Below are 17,358 nucleotides of genomic sequence, written 5' to 3' on the forward strand. Positions count from 1 at the left end.
GTCTCTATACAGTGTACCAGATATGTTTCTTTTTATTCATACTCTTTTCCAGGATTAAAATGGAATAATTATTTCCCTACAAAAAGGAATAGCACAAAACCACAATTTCTAACCCAAATACAGAGGATATAAACTAGTTGTAAGAATTTTTAACCATTTTGAGTTACTACCATGAAGGTTCACACCCCTACATCCCTTATATTTACAGATGCTAACTGTGAGATTACTGTCAATCAGTTAAAGGGAGGATGTTCTGAGATGGCAGCTCCACTGCAGACAGGTGACACACCTCTCAACCTGTTAGAGTAAGAATTCTGGGCAAAGCCAAATGCCAAACGTAATGCAGGAACAAAGCCACAAAAATAGGGACAACATTTCTAGAATAACATGTTTTATCTTACCATGCATGTACTGAAGGATATGATGTCTGAAACTCAAATTTCTGTCATTATCTTAGTGCTTCGTTCATCTAGGATTTCCCAGAAAACTACATATTTTATGGGGAACAGTCAAAAATATGAGGTAAAAATCTGGGCATTCTGCAAAATTCTGGGCAGCCGAGAGGCATGCGTGTGTTTGTGTGTGTTATGTGTTTTTCTATATGAGTGAGCCACTGTCTTTGAGTGTGTGTGTGTGTGTGTGTGTGTGTGTGTGTGTGTGTGTGTGTGTGTGTGTGTGTGTGTGTGTGTGTGTGTGTGTGTGTGTGTTTAAATACTTATGTATGGTACATTTTGGATGAAAGGTCATGGCCAAGGTCCACTTTTCACACAGTGTGAAAACAGGCTGTTCCAGATTTTGACTGGTTGTCACACATTGCTTACGGTCTGTGTTCCACATTGGCCTCTTAACAGGTTGAGACCTATAGAGGTAGCCATCTTGGCTGCTATACCTTACAGTCCTTTAAAACTTTGCCTTCACCAGGCAACAGAGTTTCATAATCATCAAACACAAACTCACATTCATCTGCATTCAGCTACAAATTAAAACTCACTGTCTGCTACAGGCTATCTGTAATTTTCAAGTAACATAAAAAACATGGACTAAAATGTTTATGTTTGCTTGTTTGTTCACATCTTCTTTGTTTGAAATACTGTGAGTTAAAATAAACTAGGAATAGTCCACATAGCTACTGGTCTATTCACCTACCAGTAAAAAATACAATAACTAACTAACTACCTAACTAACTAACTAACTAACTAACTAACTAACTAAATGACGTCTGAATTTTATTCCATGTAGGGCAAGGATTTTATAATTCTGAGTTGCCTCAGTACTCACTTAACTTACACATTGTCGCTTATGGAAGTTTAGTCAGACAATCAAATGTGTTTCTACAGTCATTTTCTTCAAGTATAGAAATGCATTAACATAACTTGTGACCAGGACTTACAGTAACATTATCATTACTAAACTGTCCATCAGTATTACAGGACTTATTCATTTAAAATAACTGAAAGGTATCATATATTATAACGTTGACACAGCAGTTTAACTCCTGTTTGGTCTCTTAACAAGATGTCCCTGCACTCTTACATTTAACAAATCAGGTGTTAAATAATGCCAAACATCTATGAGCCATTTGATTTAAATTGTAAGCAAAGAGCAAAATGCAAAAATTGGATCTAGAACCATGTAGACTGAAAATAAACTAGAATATTACATTGACATAGAAAATAAATACTAATACATTAAGAAGTTTGCCTTTCAGACTGCCACATTTTATAAAGGCATATACAATATTAAACTCAAGCTACCTCATAAGTAGATCATTTGAAAATCAGCCGAATTACAGCGCAATTAAAAAAACAGGACAATTAAAGCCGACCACTGATGTCATTGCTAACATATCCAGCACTACAAAATGGTACTAAATGACATCCCAAGGGAATACCAGAAACAAACCATAAAAGAAAGGCCAAGTGTTACAAATTAAGTCCCTGATCCTCTGACCTTTAGGGTTTTAGAACACAAACAACAGAATATATTAGAATTTTAGAAGTACAAACAAAATGGATGAATTAATGCATCAGTCCTACATATTATTCAAGGAAGGTATTTGACACTGATTTGTTTTCAGATGAATGTAGAATGTTACTTGGGAAAGAAGGAAGGTGTTCTGGCTAATGGACATAAAAAACATATGGAATTATTTTAGTAGTGGACACCACAGGCTGCAGACCACACATAACTGAATGAAAGGTTAATGAATGTTCCATTTGTAAAGAAAAGATAATCAGGGCTGTACATGCAATGATATACAACCTATATTATTATGCCACTTTATGTTTGTCTATTTTTAGGAAAGAAACTGCAGTCAGGATGCCCTTGCAATTAGTTACAGAACAGATTATTCCATGGCATTGTAGATTTTTCAGCAATATGGGGAGCGACTACATAGGACTTCTACTAAAAAGTAATTTAACTTAATGTTTTACATTCTCTGGAGAAGAATGAAGTGTTCCCATTTGCTCCTAATAAAATTGTTGATTCATATTGCCAGAACATGTCATGCGCTGTTCATTACAGTTAAAGTTTAAGGTTAGTTTGTTCTGCGATATATGAATGATAAGTCGTCAGTTTGCCGCGTAGATAATGCACCCTAGTAATTCTATATCTGTGTGACAAGTAATGTTTATTAATATTAATATAAGGATAATATTACTCCATAGGATAATTCATCATGTTTAACAATAATGCCACAGGGAAGTTAGAGGTGAAGAATAATGGCCATTCTAGAACTTTACCAACTAGTATCATTTTAAAAACCCCACCATGAGGGGTCTGAATTCTATATTAAATTCTATATTACCTTACTGGGATATCATACCTTGAAATTCTATAAAATACAATGTAAAAATTCTCATTTTTTTTCTGAGCAGCGTTGAGATCTAAATTTTAATTGCATGCTAGAGTCCATCGGGAGTGAAACAATACCATATATCATTTTTTGGTACTTACGTATTATCGCAACCATATTTTGAACCTGGTGTAATTGCTGATACTATTGCAAAACGACTTTATAGTAAACTGAAAAGGGGTCTGTGCACTGAAAATCACTATTGTCTCATGTGGGTTCCAAATGAGGAACAGGCATAACGGCCAAATTCCTCTTCCTGGGTAGCGCTTTAGCACCGCAATGTAATGCAAAGGAAAAACAGCAGGGAAGAGAAATAATGCAGCACTTATCACATAAACAAGCCCAGATTATTCCCCGGTGAAATGTAATTATCATGCTATTTACTCTTACTGAAGAGTCATTTCAGAAAACCGATTCCCAGCAAAATAGAAATCAGTGAACGGCATGTAAACAACATGGGCTTTGTAGTCTGTCTTGAAATGAAGCATGTTACAGTCGTTCGCAGCCCTATACATACCAAAACATAATTTATAAACAACACATCAGTGCAGGGAAAAAAAATTAACCGATTACACGCCTTACTTCAGCCCTCCATGAAGTCAGCCGAAAAGAAAACTGGTAGAAATGTACATGTAAAGACACACATTAATCACAACCCTGAATAGCTGCTCTTGCCAGCAAGCTGCTACAGTATGCCTTAACGAAACTTCCCATTCCCTCATGGTGCTAAAGGATGGTACCCATGAGGAGTATTTTCTCCATTGTTCCCTTTCTGTTTCACAAGCAATGCGACAAAATGTAATTTGGAGTTTACACACCCCATTTCACTGTAACATGAAGTAGTTTCCCCTCTAAATTTAGCAATGAGGGCGAGTTCCATATCTGGTTGCGATAATATGTAAGTACCAATTTGTTTTAGATAATTAAACCAAAATGTTAACTTCCTTTCCATGTCAGGCTATGGAAATAGTGGCAACACAGTGATAGCACTATAGACTTTCCAAAAGTTACCCATATTTAGACTCCAAAACGCCAATTAATGCCATCTAACTTGCAAGCCTTTAAAGCTTTCTAGGTGGCAGATATGAAGCAGTGCAAAAACTAGGGAGCCAAGAGCAATTTAACTAACATGTAACATCAATGGTAGCATATTTGCGAGTCTCTGTGGTCTGACACTAAATAATTGGTAATGTTATGAGCAGACATTTGCCATATGAAATGTAAGTGTATAACTTGACAGCAATTTTTGGGCAGGACTTTTTGAATGGATCTTAACAACTGACCTAATAATCTGTCATTGTCAGGTTGTTTTGAAAATTTAATTTTGGATTTGACAGGCATACTGATAATATTTTCAGACTTAATGACACAGTCATAGTGGATGGTTCACATCTCAAAAAACGCACATTCAAACATCTGAGCTACAGTTCTGAAATTTCCAAAGTTCTTAGGATATGACTGACTTGTAAACAGAGAATCACACATTTTGGATTTTCTCATTAGGGATGAACTATATCATGATTTGAAGTAATTAGTATTGCAAATTTTCTCCATGAGGTGCAGTTTCATAGTTTCCATTCAAAAAAAATTGTACCAATTTGTGTATTAACAGCAGATTATAAGATGCCACAACTTGAGCTATTAGGGGCCATATAAAAAAACCTGAATTATGTTGTGAATTAGACAAATTTAACTCAGCGATTCTTACTTCTGAAACAAACTATCATGCTTATGTGAAGGATCTGCTTTTTGCATTATGACATTTTATTTCCTCATCTCTGTCAGAAAGTGGGATTCTTACATTCATCTTAGGATAGAAGTGCATTGTAATGGCAGCATGATTCATAAAGTATAGTCTAATGTCTGGGTTAGGACTGAGGCAGTAATTAGGATCTATATGGATTTTATAAGTAAAATGAAAGAGTGAAAATTAATGTTTGTACAGTATTGCTAGTTTTGTGCCATTTCTTCAGAAATAGTTCGTTTGATAGAGAAAAAATAGTTTATGTATTAAATTATTTAGAAAATCTACAGACAAAGCTGTCATTCTCAATGCAAATAGTTCCTACCATCCTACACAGGAAATGAATATTAATGGAAAGTAATTTAGAAGCCAAAAGTGAAAAATTATACATTGTCAAGTTAAGTTAGAAGATGGTAAGAGTTCAAAGCTAAATATATTATAACAGTACTGATATAAATAAAGCATTTGATTAAATATCAAGCAGAAGTTAAAAACAATAAATATATCTTCCGAAAAAGAGGTCGGTAGAATGAATATATAGAAAACGGTAGTCTTTCACTACTTTCTATGCATAGTGAAAGACTACAGTTGCATCCAGGCTCCCACTAATCATATCAACCTGCTTACCTTCTCACAACTAATCAAAGAACCCACTAGAGTCAACAAAAATAGTAATAGAGAAACACTTTTAGACTGGATATTACTACATAAAATACCTTCCTCCTATTTAGCGGGTACCCTTCCAGATCCACTAAGCGACCATCAGACTACCTTCCTACTCAAATATAACTCCCACCACCCCCAAACTCCTATACTCCTAACAATAAGAAACAAAAAAACATTTTAACTTACCTAACTTCTTAAATTATCTAAAGCTATACAACTGGTCGCATGCTGTCTATAATTGTTTCTTTGGAGCATTTCTCCCCGGGCCTCCACTGAAAATGGACATATATCCAGTTGGACTACCCCGGTTAACAAATGTAAAATAAATAAATAACAGGGAAAATACAATACTTTATAGGAAATATTTATAGACCTATCTCTAACAGTAAAACAGATAAGTATATACTGGATACATCCCAATTTAATTTATAATTGAGAGATTAAAAGGGGGTCACATAATTGGCAACAAACCTACATGAGAGCTGAGTCTGACTGAAACATATCTATGTTTATCTCAAAACTTTGTAAAGCTTACATACATTCAGAAGTGACATGTATTTAAGATATGCTTTATTTTACTACATATAAATTGTAGTTGCTGGAGTTCTAATTGCATTTATCTATTATTATGTTTTTATTTAATATTTTTAAATACACATATATTACAAAAAGACAATACAAACAATATTACAATAGTAAGAAAAATAGCTATAGAGCATGCATGCATTCAATAGCATTTACTCAGCATTTTCCAACTATCTCACAGAAAGTCCACAACTACCAGTTCATCATAATAATGAGCCATATTCTACTCCAACACTATCACTACAGTACTCCTAGACATCGCAATCCACTTTATTCAAGTTCCTTTGGCATCTTCATGCTACCTATATAACTGGAATACCAAAAAAAAATCCTGATTAACCCACGTGATTTGCTAACAAAATTACCAGCTCCTATACAGCTCCTATATGTCTCACCATGGCTGATCCTTGAGATCCCTAAACTAACATCATTCCCTAATCCCCAATCTCCCACAGGGGGCTCTATATCAAATCATGGAATCTCACTTCAGCGAATCCCTCTTCGTTAAGCAACTAATCATCGAAGCCACTAATCAGCGAACAAACTTATCAGCAAACGGTTTCCTAGAGCAAACCACCAGTAGTCCACCCTAGCAATCATAAATGAAACCATACAATGTAACATCAATGGAGGTAGAAGCTATGCCCCCCACACCCCCCTGACTAAATATACCAACTGCAAGATCGCAATACAGGGGGAAAAGGACAAATTCCAGATGGTGGTCAACTGTTGGTTTTCACTAGGAAACTTTTTGCTGAAAAGTTTGTTCGCTGATTAGTGGCTTTGTTAATTAAATGTTCAATGAAGAGGCATTCACTGAAGTGAGATTCAATGATGTGATATAGCCCCCCACACCCAGGGTGCTCAAAAATCACCTTACAAACCTCTAATTAATTAGGGTGGTCCAGCAGGACTCCATATTACACCTAGTCTCCAACCAAGAGTCCCACTAACTCTACCAGTTAATATAGTGCTACCTGTTGCCTCAGAGAGTTAGTAGAGAGGAGGCCAATCAGACTGCATTGTTTGGATAGCTCCAGCCTTTGGCCAGTGTGTGTATATCCACCTACATCCATAATGTATTAGCTGCTCAAATCCTTAGCACCTGTTTCTATACCACACAAGTCTGTCCATACATGGTCTCCATCCATACTATTTCAGTAGTATCCAGTATATTCTTGCAGGTCTAGCACTGAAAATGATCTCTCCTGTCTGCATATTTGGTTGGTATGCTTGCCTCAGTACTGCACAAGCAAACACTATCACCCCTGGCAGAAACAATCTATCTTTCTTTGACAGAACCAGGAGAGAGAAGGTGACAAAACATACCAACACTGTCACTACATCAGACAAACAAAGGAGGGCTCTGCCCTAGCCTTTATCTCTCCATAGTGCCTAATAATATTAGAGCACCTCAAGATGACGTGCACCAAATCGATTAAGCTATTAATCTACCTAGGACATCTCCTTGGCATGTCAGAGTAACACTAACTGAGGATGGTCAGAATATAATACACATTATGGCATAACTGACAACATAGGGAGTTCAGTCTGGGAATTAAGTAATTTGTAAGGGCTGGAATCCCCCACCATTCTCATAGCCTGCTCCCCTAATGTACCTATCACTCACAATACGAAAGGTTTGCCAGCAGTTTCAGATTTAGTATATGTAAAACATAAGACGTGTAATGCCCTAATTCCAGTTATAGCTTCTTGTCTCACAACAGTTGCTCTTGCAGCTATCCATAATGGTGTGTAAGTGTGTTATGCATTTTCTCAAGTCTGATGTGAATTGGAATGATGGTGCCTGTATCAAATAATACAGCCTCTTAAATTCTGCAGACAGCAGTATAGCCATGTTCTTTAGAACCCGACCACCACCATACCATCCGGAAGTCTGTCTGGTCTTATTTAGTGCAACTCTATTTTGATCTTTAAATAACCCCATATCCAGAACAAATTCACCCAACAGGTTCAGCTTTTCTTGTGGTTCGATCCCCTACACTGGAAAGGACTGCCTTATGTTTTTTAGGTGTAAAACTGCACTAATATAACATTTATATTCATATTCTTTTTTCTGTTACTGGGAGTAGTTGATCATACATGCATTACTTTATCATTTTCACTGCAGATTATGCAGAATATATTTATTTGAGGATTTTTTCTTAAGTTCATTTTCATAGCTGATCAAAACTATGCATGGGTGCTTGGCACGATGTCTAATTTATTTAGTATGTAGTACTGTTTATGATCCCTAGGTTTTAAAGAGTATTTTTCTTGTCACAATACCTTACATCTAGATAACCAAGTATTCCTATAATTTGACCCTTGCATTCAAACCAGCCACTAGTCATGAAATTTTGTGTGTACTCAATAATGATTTTCATTAAATGCTTGTAGATATTATCTTCCTAAAATGCAACATTAAAAGTTTCACTAGTGTTTGGCAAGCAATATTTTCTTCTGTGCTCATCTACCATTATTTTGGTACAGTCTTCCTTCTAGGAAACACTTTCAAATTAAATACACAGAGTAACAAAACACTTGACCGAACATGTGTATGGTATACTTTAACACACAGCTGTATCATGTCTTACTTTATACCAAATGAAAAACATAGATGATATCAGATGAGTTATTACATAGCCTTAAATGAAACAGTGAAATACTTCCACATGTTGCCTTTTATCTTTCTATAAAAGCCACCTTCAAATCCAATTAAGATAAACTAAGTATTGCAGTTAATATGGACAGAATCAAAAAGATAATCTCAAATGTGTGTTTTGTCAGTCTGGCATGCTGTGAAGGGAGAACAAGAAAAAAACATGCGATTGTGTAGAAAAACTAGGTTCACAGGCAGAAAAAAGTTGAATAAATTAACCAAAGTTTTACTTTTTTGAGAAATCTTAACACACCAAATGAAATAAAAAAAACAGACTAAGAACTTTCACAAGAACAGAAAAGAGAGAGAGAGAAAATACAGATCAGGAAAAGCTGGGAAAAATAGAGACCTGTTGTTTGAGTCTGCTGTGAAGTTTGCCATCTGTTATCCAGCGATGCTTTAAGCTCTCGGTTGCACTTATCCTCCAGCTGAATAAAAAAAACAGAAACATGAGTGAATTCTGCTGATTGGATCAGGCTTCAGTTACTGGTAAAAGTATAAAATATCTTTGTGCTTCAGTTTACTAAAATGGAATTACTGTCCCAGTTATGTCATAGTGAGTAAATGTGTTAATGGTATTTAAACAATAAATAAACCAGTATATGACAGCAATGCAACGTTACAACAGTAAACACAAATAAGTAAATAAAAATAAAGTGGGCACCCTGCATTCTAAGGTTCTTTCAGTGCATAGCATACTCAGAATTATGTAGCAGTGCTAAAGTTTTGCTAAAGTTTTCTCTGTATTATACAGAAGTGATAAAACCAGCCGTGAGTGTTTGTGTTTCCATTTGTGTTGGGGGTGGACTTGTATTTGCTCTGTATTATAGTGACTGGAATGCCTAACAAAGCAATGACAGGGACACAAATACTGCTTGCTCTGCTCCCAGGTAATGAAAGATGTGAGCTGTGCATGGAACTGAGTAACTTCATGAAAATGAATGAAAGAATTTCTACAACTTATCATGACTAAACCTAGCCAAGCACCAACGAAACATATTAGAATAGTATGAACTGTTCCCCAACACATTTCTCATGTATATTAATAACTGATTTATCTTTAATGAAGTGAAGTCACCACACCCTGCACATGGGATGTACTCATTTTAGATTATGAAGCAGCCTTTTTTTAAGTAATAAAATGGAATGCAAACCCATGCCTAGTTGCAGAGCCATAACTAGGGTGTGGCAAAGAGTAGGGCAGGCCTTGCACATAGGCGAACTAGGCAATCACCTAGGGTGTCATGTATGCCATCCTTGTAGGGGTGCTCTTTCCTTTTTAATTAATTAATTATTTATTTATTTAGAGCGATGTTTCTTTGTTCTAAAATAAAATAAATTGCTACAAAAAGAAAAAGAAAATGCATCCATGGAACATCAGCAATCTAGGTGGCAGTGCTCCACTTGTTATGTAAATCATATTGAGTTTAAATATTGCAAGGTGATGGGAGTAGAGAATCCACAGCGTTCAAATGTAGGTGGTGCAAAGGTGACCTGAGGGAAGTGTGTTTTTTCACATATACATATATATATATATATATATATATATATATATATATATATATATATATATATAATAATATCATGGATATTTTTCATAATTATGGACAAATTTCAAGGAATGGTTATGTTCTGCTGAGTTAGTGTTACTACCATTTTAAAATAATGTTTGCAGTGATCAGATACATTTTGACAATACTTTTGGCTTTGTGCAGACAGTTGAGAGGAGTGGATTAGTAGTGAGATAAGTGCTATTAGTATTTTTATAATATTGCTGGTAGTGATCAATCAGATATTTTTTGCAATTTTTTTTGCTTTGTGACTTGTGTGGACAGTTGAGGTGAGACAGGTATTATTATTATTATTTTTTTACAGGGACGCTGGCACGCAACCAGATATTTTGGGCAATATTTCTTTGGCTTTGTGATTTATGTGGAGTAACTTGGACTGGAATACTTTAATGTGTGCTAAGCTGTTTGTATGGACTTTGAAGGTAAAAGAATATGACATAGCCATCAGACATCACGGCTACAACTGCTGTGTGGGTCTTGTGTTGGCTGAATGAAAGTAATGTTCTTGTCATTTATTTAGTTTAAAACAATCATTATCTGGCTTTGCAGGTCTAGTGTGAATTTATGGGAAGTAATATGGACTACTTAACTAGACACCAGAAATGCACAGACTAGGCATAATTGCTATGGCTGTCTCATTTGAAGGGAAGTATCTAGCTGTCCACTGCTGATTGCTTATTATTTTGGCTTTGCAGGACTAATATGACCATGTGAAACAATATTCAATATTTTAATGTGTGGCAACTGTCTGTTTAGAACAAAGGTGAAACACATTACACAGTCATTATCTTTTATTACAATCAGACATCTGGGTTGTACGTAGAAGTGGCTATAACTGTTTGGTGGGTGTTGGTTGGATAAAAGTAGCTGGCCCTGTTGTCACTTGTTCAGTTTAACAGTAATTTATCTCTCAAAAAAGTGATAAATGCATCTCAAAATACCCAGATCTTTAGAAATTCTTGAGGGCTGATGGCCCCCACAACCACACCAAGGCTCTATAAGTGCATTTTGACGTGGGTTTAGTAATCGCCTCTGCCCTGAACCCCATATTGTGTAAAACCAGCCCTGTTCGTAGGTGAACACAGAAGATCACTGTACTTGTGTGGGGGGCTGGGGATGATGTCATTATTTCTTTAACATTCCCTCCAAACCTCACAGGTCACTATATCTTGTGTTGGGCTGTGGGCAGTGTGCTCATTATTTCTTTAACTTTCCTCACAAACTTCAGAGGTGTATGGCGGATGACTATAGCTGCAATGTACTGTTTCTAGACGTAACAAAGTGTAAACATTACTGTGATCATTATTTCCTTTTTCTTTTTCCTCTCACCTAAACATCTGGTGCAAATCCAGGTGATCATCTTTTGGAGGATAGTAAATAAACATGCTGTTTATATATGTCTGACAGCAAATATGCTGTACTCTGTTTGCTTACTCAGGCTTGTCTCAGTCAGATATCAGAAGGGTATACAGAAGGTGGTTGTCTCTTGGGTGGTAGAGGTGAGGAATCATGCTTTATATAAATATGACAGCAGCAGCTTCAAATATGACTGTGGACATTTTTGCCTTAATTTAATTTTAATGCCAATTTAGCATCAGAGGGAGCTGCACAGAAAGTTAGAGGTGGGGGATGGGGGCAGGTACTATTCCCAGATATGATTTATGTACCCTCACAAGCATTTGTTTTCTCACTTTATTGTGAACTAGTGTTCGGTTAGCTTTGAACAAATTTGTATACAAATTATTTCTTCCTTAAAATAAAAAAGTAGGATCACTAACTTTAGGACATACCAGGATGAGTAAGAAGAGCCAGTCCCCTGTGTGACCAGGACTGAGATAAGATTGCAAGGATTCAGGACGATTGCTATCCACTTAAAGGGCAATGTATTCAGAGAATTATTATTCTTTTCATTCTATTTCTTTTTTTATTAATTTGTTTTTGTGCTTTAGGAGAGGAGAAATTTAAAAGACAGACACAGTAATGTCCTTCAGGAGGGGGCTTCTGCCCTCTGCACCCTCCACCACAGTAGGACTGTAAGTCACTTATAATTATGTATAGCAGGGGATGCAGGGGGCTACCAACCATTTGCCTGATGTGGGTAGTTGTCTTGGCGATAGTTTACTTTAAGACACCTTAATGTAAAAAGAATTATTAGACTGACAAATCATCCCACCAGCAAACACACATAACTGATAGCCCTATTAGGATGCCGATTAAGTCAGCACCATCCACACCTGTGCAAACTACAGTGGTCTCTCCTAAGGTAAACAATTACCAAATGTCTTGTTATTGGGTAAAGACTGTTAAACAAAACTCTAAAGTGCATCTCAGAGCATCTAGTAAACCTATGTCAGGGGTCCTGTGGCCTCCAGACATCCAACTTAATACAATTATTTTCACTGCAGTTATAAAAGTGTAGTCTTGGTTAGTTTGCATGTGCTGAAAGGATGCCTGAAAAAAAAAACAGTTGAAGAGTAAGACTGAATTTCTTTGATCATGTGTTTTGGTCAGGCAATCACTAGATAAAAAGGGTTGTTTATAAAACTCTAAAATGCAGCTCAGAGCTTCTAGTAACATCCATGGCTTCTGGAGATCTTACAGCCGCAAGACCCCCATCTTCATGGAGTTGGTGTCTACATAGTTATCCGGGTGCAGTTGTGCTTAGATAAAATATCTTGAATTAATTAATAAGTGAATGATTGTAGGAAAAAACTGAAGAGTAAGAAAAACAGAGAAACAGAGAAAAAGGTAATCTAGATAGTGTTAGTAGGGAAGGATGTGCTAGGCAGGGTGGAGAAGGGGCTACATGGAGCCTTTTTATTTATTTTATTTTTATTTTACATTTGTTTACTGGGTGTGTCCAGCTGGGCCAATGGCCCATTTTCAGTGGAGGCTTGGGGAGAAAAGCTCCAACTAACAGAACTACCACAAATATACAACAATTTACAAAAAGTATAAGAATTTACAAAACTGTAACAAGATAAGTAAATATGTAAAAATATTATGAACAAATGACAGTTATGCTAGCAAGAATATGTTGAGGTATAAACATTTAATTGGATAAACAGCAAACTATATAATTATAAACATTTAGTAAAGCATTTTTATGTAAAATGAGGGTAGATATAAGGTTAAAAAGAGTATGAGAAAGAAGCTTGAATGTGTCAGGAATTACTGGGTGATGTAGAGCTAAGGGAAGTGCTAGAGGTGGCTGGTGAGAGGGACATAATTATTAACTGATATGGAGTTAACATAAATCTAGAACACCGGTTTACCTAATGCCTAGTCCAGCTGCAACATGTCAGGTGGCATGATCTGCTGATGGTGTAGGAATGAATTCCCAGCATTGATTTATGAAGAAACGAGGATACCGTGGCTTCATAAATGAATGCCAATATTGCTTTTGAGGTAATGGTTGAAGTGTTTAATGTGTGAAGTGAGTTTTATTTCTTTCACAATGTAATATTGGATGATATTTGTACACCAGATGTCCAGACTTCATTGATCACTTTTGTCAGACACTAAAAGGCCTTCCTCTAGTGCTACAGTAAATAGATGCCTTATCAAAAGGGAGACCACACAGAAAGATTAATTTTAGTCTGTTATCCTGCAGTTGTTAGGGAGAGACCTCCTCATATTAGATACAAAGGTAATGATTGATAACATAAGATGGACGAGCAAGCAAGTCGGTTCTCACTAATACACTTACGTTCCTTCTGCTACTGATTTGGTTTAAACTAGACATTTGTGATTATTTTTGTTTGCTTTGCATGGTATAGCAGATATTAAAACCCCCTGCATTAACTCACTGCACTAATTGGTAAGTAAGTGGAGTAGTTTTGTTTTTAACATGTAATGAGGATCTCAGGCATTATTTAATGCCTACAACAGTTTGTGACATATGATTGGGAGGAACAGACAGCATTAAGCATAACTCTCAACCTAACAGCAAAAAAAATCAAGAAAAAGCAAAATCAATCAAGTGTGTGTGTGTGTGTGTGTGTGTGTGTGTGTGTGTGTGTGTGTGTGTGTGTGTGTGTGTGTGTGTGTGTGTACATGTTCATGTGTTTTTGAATGTGTATATTGTGTGTGGGAGAGTGAATGAGGGATGGTGCCTTTGCTAACACAGTGCATCCACCACCACTGTTAACTACACAGGAAAGTGCTAAGTGCTAATCTGTACTCTTGGTAGTTAACATAGATTCAGACACATGCTAATTAGCTGATAGTGATGTCTTTCCTCATTACAGCTAATATATTTTGGAATACAAAAATGCTTCATGTAAGCAGGGCCTTTTTCCAACAGCACTTAATGTAAGCAGCAGGGTACTTTCTCAATACCCAGGTATAAGTACTATCCATTGGCTGTATTTTCCTTGGAGGAAGATCTGACCACACTCTTTGGGCCAGCAGCACTTCCTCGGTATATAACCTTTACGGTTTAGCCATGCACGCGCACACACACACACACACACACACACACACACACACACACACACACACACACACACACACACACACACACACACACACACACACACACACACACACACACATTTGCATGCACCTGTACATGTTAGTCTGCTCATATATTTAAAGCAATGACAAAATTAAATTCAGCACATCTTTGTGGCCATGTGAAAATATGAACTCTGTATCAATGTGTGTTACTTCAAATAGCAAAAATCAAATATTTTGTATAAAAATATAAGGTTTATTTCATAAAGGATATATTACTTGGGTCTGTATCATTTAATTGAAACTTACATTGTCTAACCTCTCTTTGTCGAACACCTGTTCATTGAACTCTCAAATTAGCGAACGGACTATTAATCAAAGTTTTTCCCAGGGCAAACCAACAGTTGGCCACCATATGGAATTTGCCCTTTTCCCCACTGTAGTGACATCTCAGAGTTGGCATATTTAGTTAGGCAGGGTTTAGGGGGGAGAATTCCTCCACCTGAATAGGTTTTAAGTTTTTTCATTTTTTCCATAGTCACTAGGGTGGCCTACCATTGGTTTGCCCTGGGAAACAGTTTGATTAAAAGTCCATTCCCTGATTTGAGAGTTCAATGAACAGGTGTTTGACGAAGTGGGGTTCGACGATGTAAGTTTTGATTAAATGATATAGACCCTATAGTACTCAGGACCAACCTGAATGACTAAAGAGATATTTATGTAGCACATTTATCAAGGAATGCAAATCCTACACGTTTGTAAATCTTTGTCTATTACTTCTGCACATCTCTAAATCTTAATTGTTCATGGATTCTGGACAAAGCCAAAAATAATGGGAGAAGCAGGTCTAAAACAATGGATATTTTTATATAGTGTTCTAATTCACTTAAAAATCATATAACAACAGTTTTTGCATCACTGTGAATTTTTCATACAATAAGATACATGAAACTCTAACGGCTGTCATTACTGAATGACTGTAATGCCCAGTGATTTACAAGAAAATCAAACATGTTACAATGAACAGAGCAAAACATGAGGCAAACTCCAGGATGGTTGAGAACTGTGTACTTCTGTCCTGTATTCTCTAAAAGCAATGAAGAGTTTGGCTAAAATGAATTCTATTAATTGAATGGCAGCAAGGAAAATATATATGTCTTTACATACTTAAAACATGATAATGTTATTAAATGATCGCTCAAGAAGAATATTGATGCTAGTGTAAGTATAATTTATGTTTGCATTACAAAATAGTAAATGTTATACAGAATTAACAGAAGAATGACATTGTGCCTCTTAAAACTTCTGGATTCAAGTAGTAATCTTACAGTGACAAATATTCCTTTCCAACGCCATTTTATGTTCTTTCTTTAAATATATACAGAACCAATTAATTGCAGTTTCATGAAGGTAATTACCATATTCATGATGTTGTATGCATATTAACCTCATTAATATGGAAACAACCTGACACAAGCTTAAACCCTGAGCATGCAATGTAGTACATGTTCTTCTTGTGAATCACTGCTGCAGTAGCCTTAGCTGAATGGGATATATACTGTGATGGATATAACAGCCAGCCAGCTTTCAGAGCTTCAAGGCACCTTCCATATGCACTAAACATTAGTCAAACTGTTGAAAAAACAGGTTTGGGCAGCAAGCCCTTAAGACCTTTCCTGCCACAGAAGAGAGCACTTCAGGTTTAGTCTCCTAGGCAACAAGACATTTCTGTGGGGTACATTTGGTTGGTGAGACGTGGCTGAAGTGACATTCAGCTACAGAGAATTATGTCTCTCCAAATATTCTATGGCAAAGAGAAGCATTCAACACCATGCCCACAGCTTCAATAGCCAAATGCACAGGGGGAAAATAATGTATGTGGCCCTCAGGACACCAAGAGCCAACAGGTAAAATGGCAGGCATCGGCGTCAGGTTACACAGTGGTGGGCATGGAAGCATTCAACACCAAACCCACAGCTTCAATAGCCAAATGCACAGGGGGAAAATAATGTATGTGGCCCTCAGGACACCAAGAGCCAACAGGTAGAATGGCAGGCATCGGCGTCAGGTTACACAGTGGTGGGCATGGAAGCATTCAACACCAAGCCCACAGCTCCAATAGCCAAATGCACAGGGGGAAATAATGTATGTGGCCCTCAGGACACCAAGAGCCAACAGGTAGAATGGCAGGCATCAGCGTCAGGTTACACAGTGGTGGGCATTGAAGCATTCAACACCATGCCCACAGCTCCAATAGCCAAATGCACAGGGGAAATAATGTATGTGGCCCTCAGGACACCAAGAGCCAACAGGTAGAATGGCAGGCATCGGCGTCAGGTTACACAGTGGTGGGCATGTCAATGACAGCAAAAATGCAGTGCACAATAGGCAGTGCTTTTATTCCTGGTGTTTGTGGATCATTACCCCGTTCACGGTGTCTAGGGAACATTATCTAAAACAGATATTGGAGCAGAAGTGTGACTACAGTAGTAAGCAGGATTTGCTCAATGCTGCACCACACTTCCACACGTACTTACATAACCATGTACTGTACACCAAGCACAATACACATTAGTTCCACTGACCGCATGCACTAGTTTATTGAAGTTGTGGGCATGGTACAGCATGTTTCTCATTGCCCACAGGAAATTTGCAACAGCCATATGTCTCTGTAGCTGAATGTAACTTCAATGAGTCACCAGTCAAAAGTACCACAGGAAATGTCCCTCTGCCTAATAGCCTTAACCCAAGCACTCATCTGCGATCGTTCAAGGATCGATGCCTGGCTAATGCTGTTCTATTACTGGGCAATTAA

The 17,358-nt window shown here is 37.0% G+C and overlaps 1 protein-coding gene across 1 annotated transcript in view; it reads right to left on the minus strand.

Annotated features, from left to right (window-relative positions):
- MYLK4 (myosin light chain kinase family member 4) overlaps window positions 1-17,358 on the minus strand; it is a 1,154,879-nt gene that overhangs the window by 9,382 nt on the left and 1,128,139 nt on the right. The window contains exon 13 of the mRNA XM_044065164.1: window positions 8,864-8,942. Coding sequence (XP_043921099.1) covers window positions 8,864-8,942 — 79 coding nt within the window. The remainder of the gene's footprint in view (window positions 1-8,863; window positions 8,943-17,358) is intronic.

This window comes from Protopterus annectens, chromosome 3.part0 (genome assembly GCF_019279795.1).
Source record: "Protopterus annectens isolate FY-2018-M chromosome 3.part0, PAN1.0, whole genome shotgun sequence".
Lineage (NCBI taxonomy): Eukaryota > Metazoa > Chordata > Ceratodontiformes > Protopteridae > Protopterus > Protopterus annectens.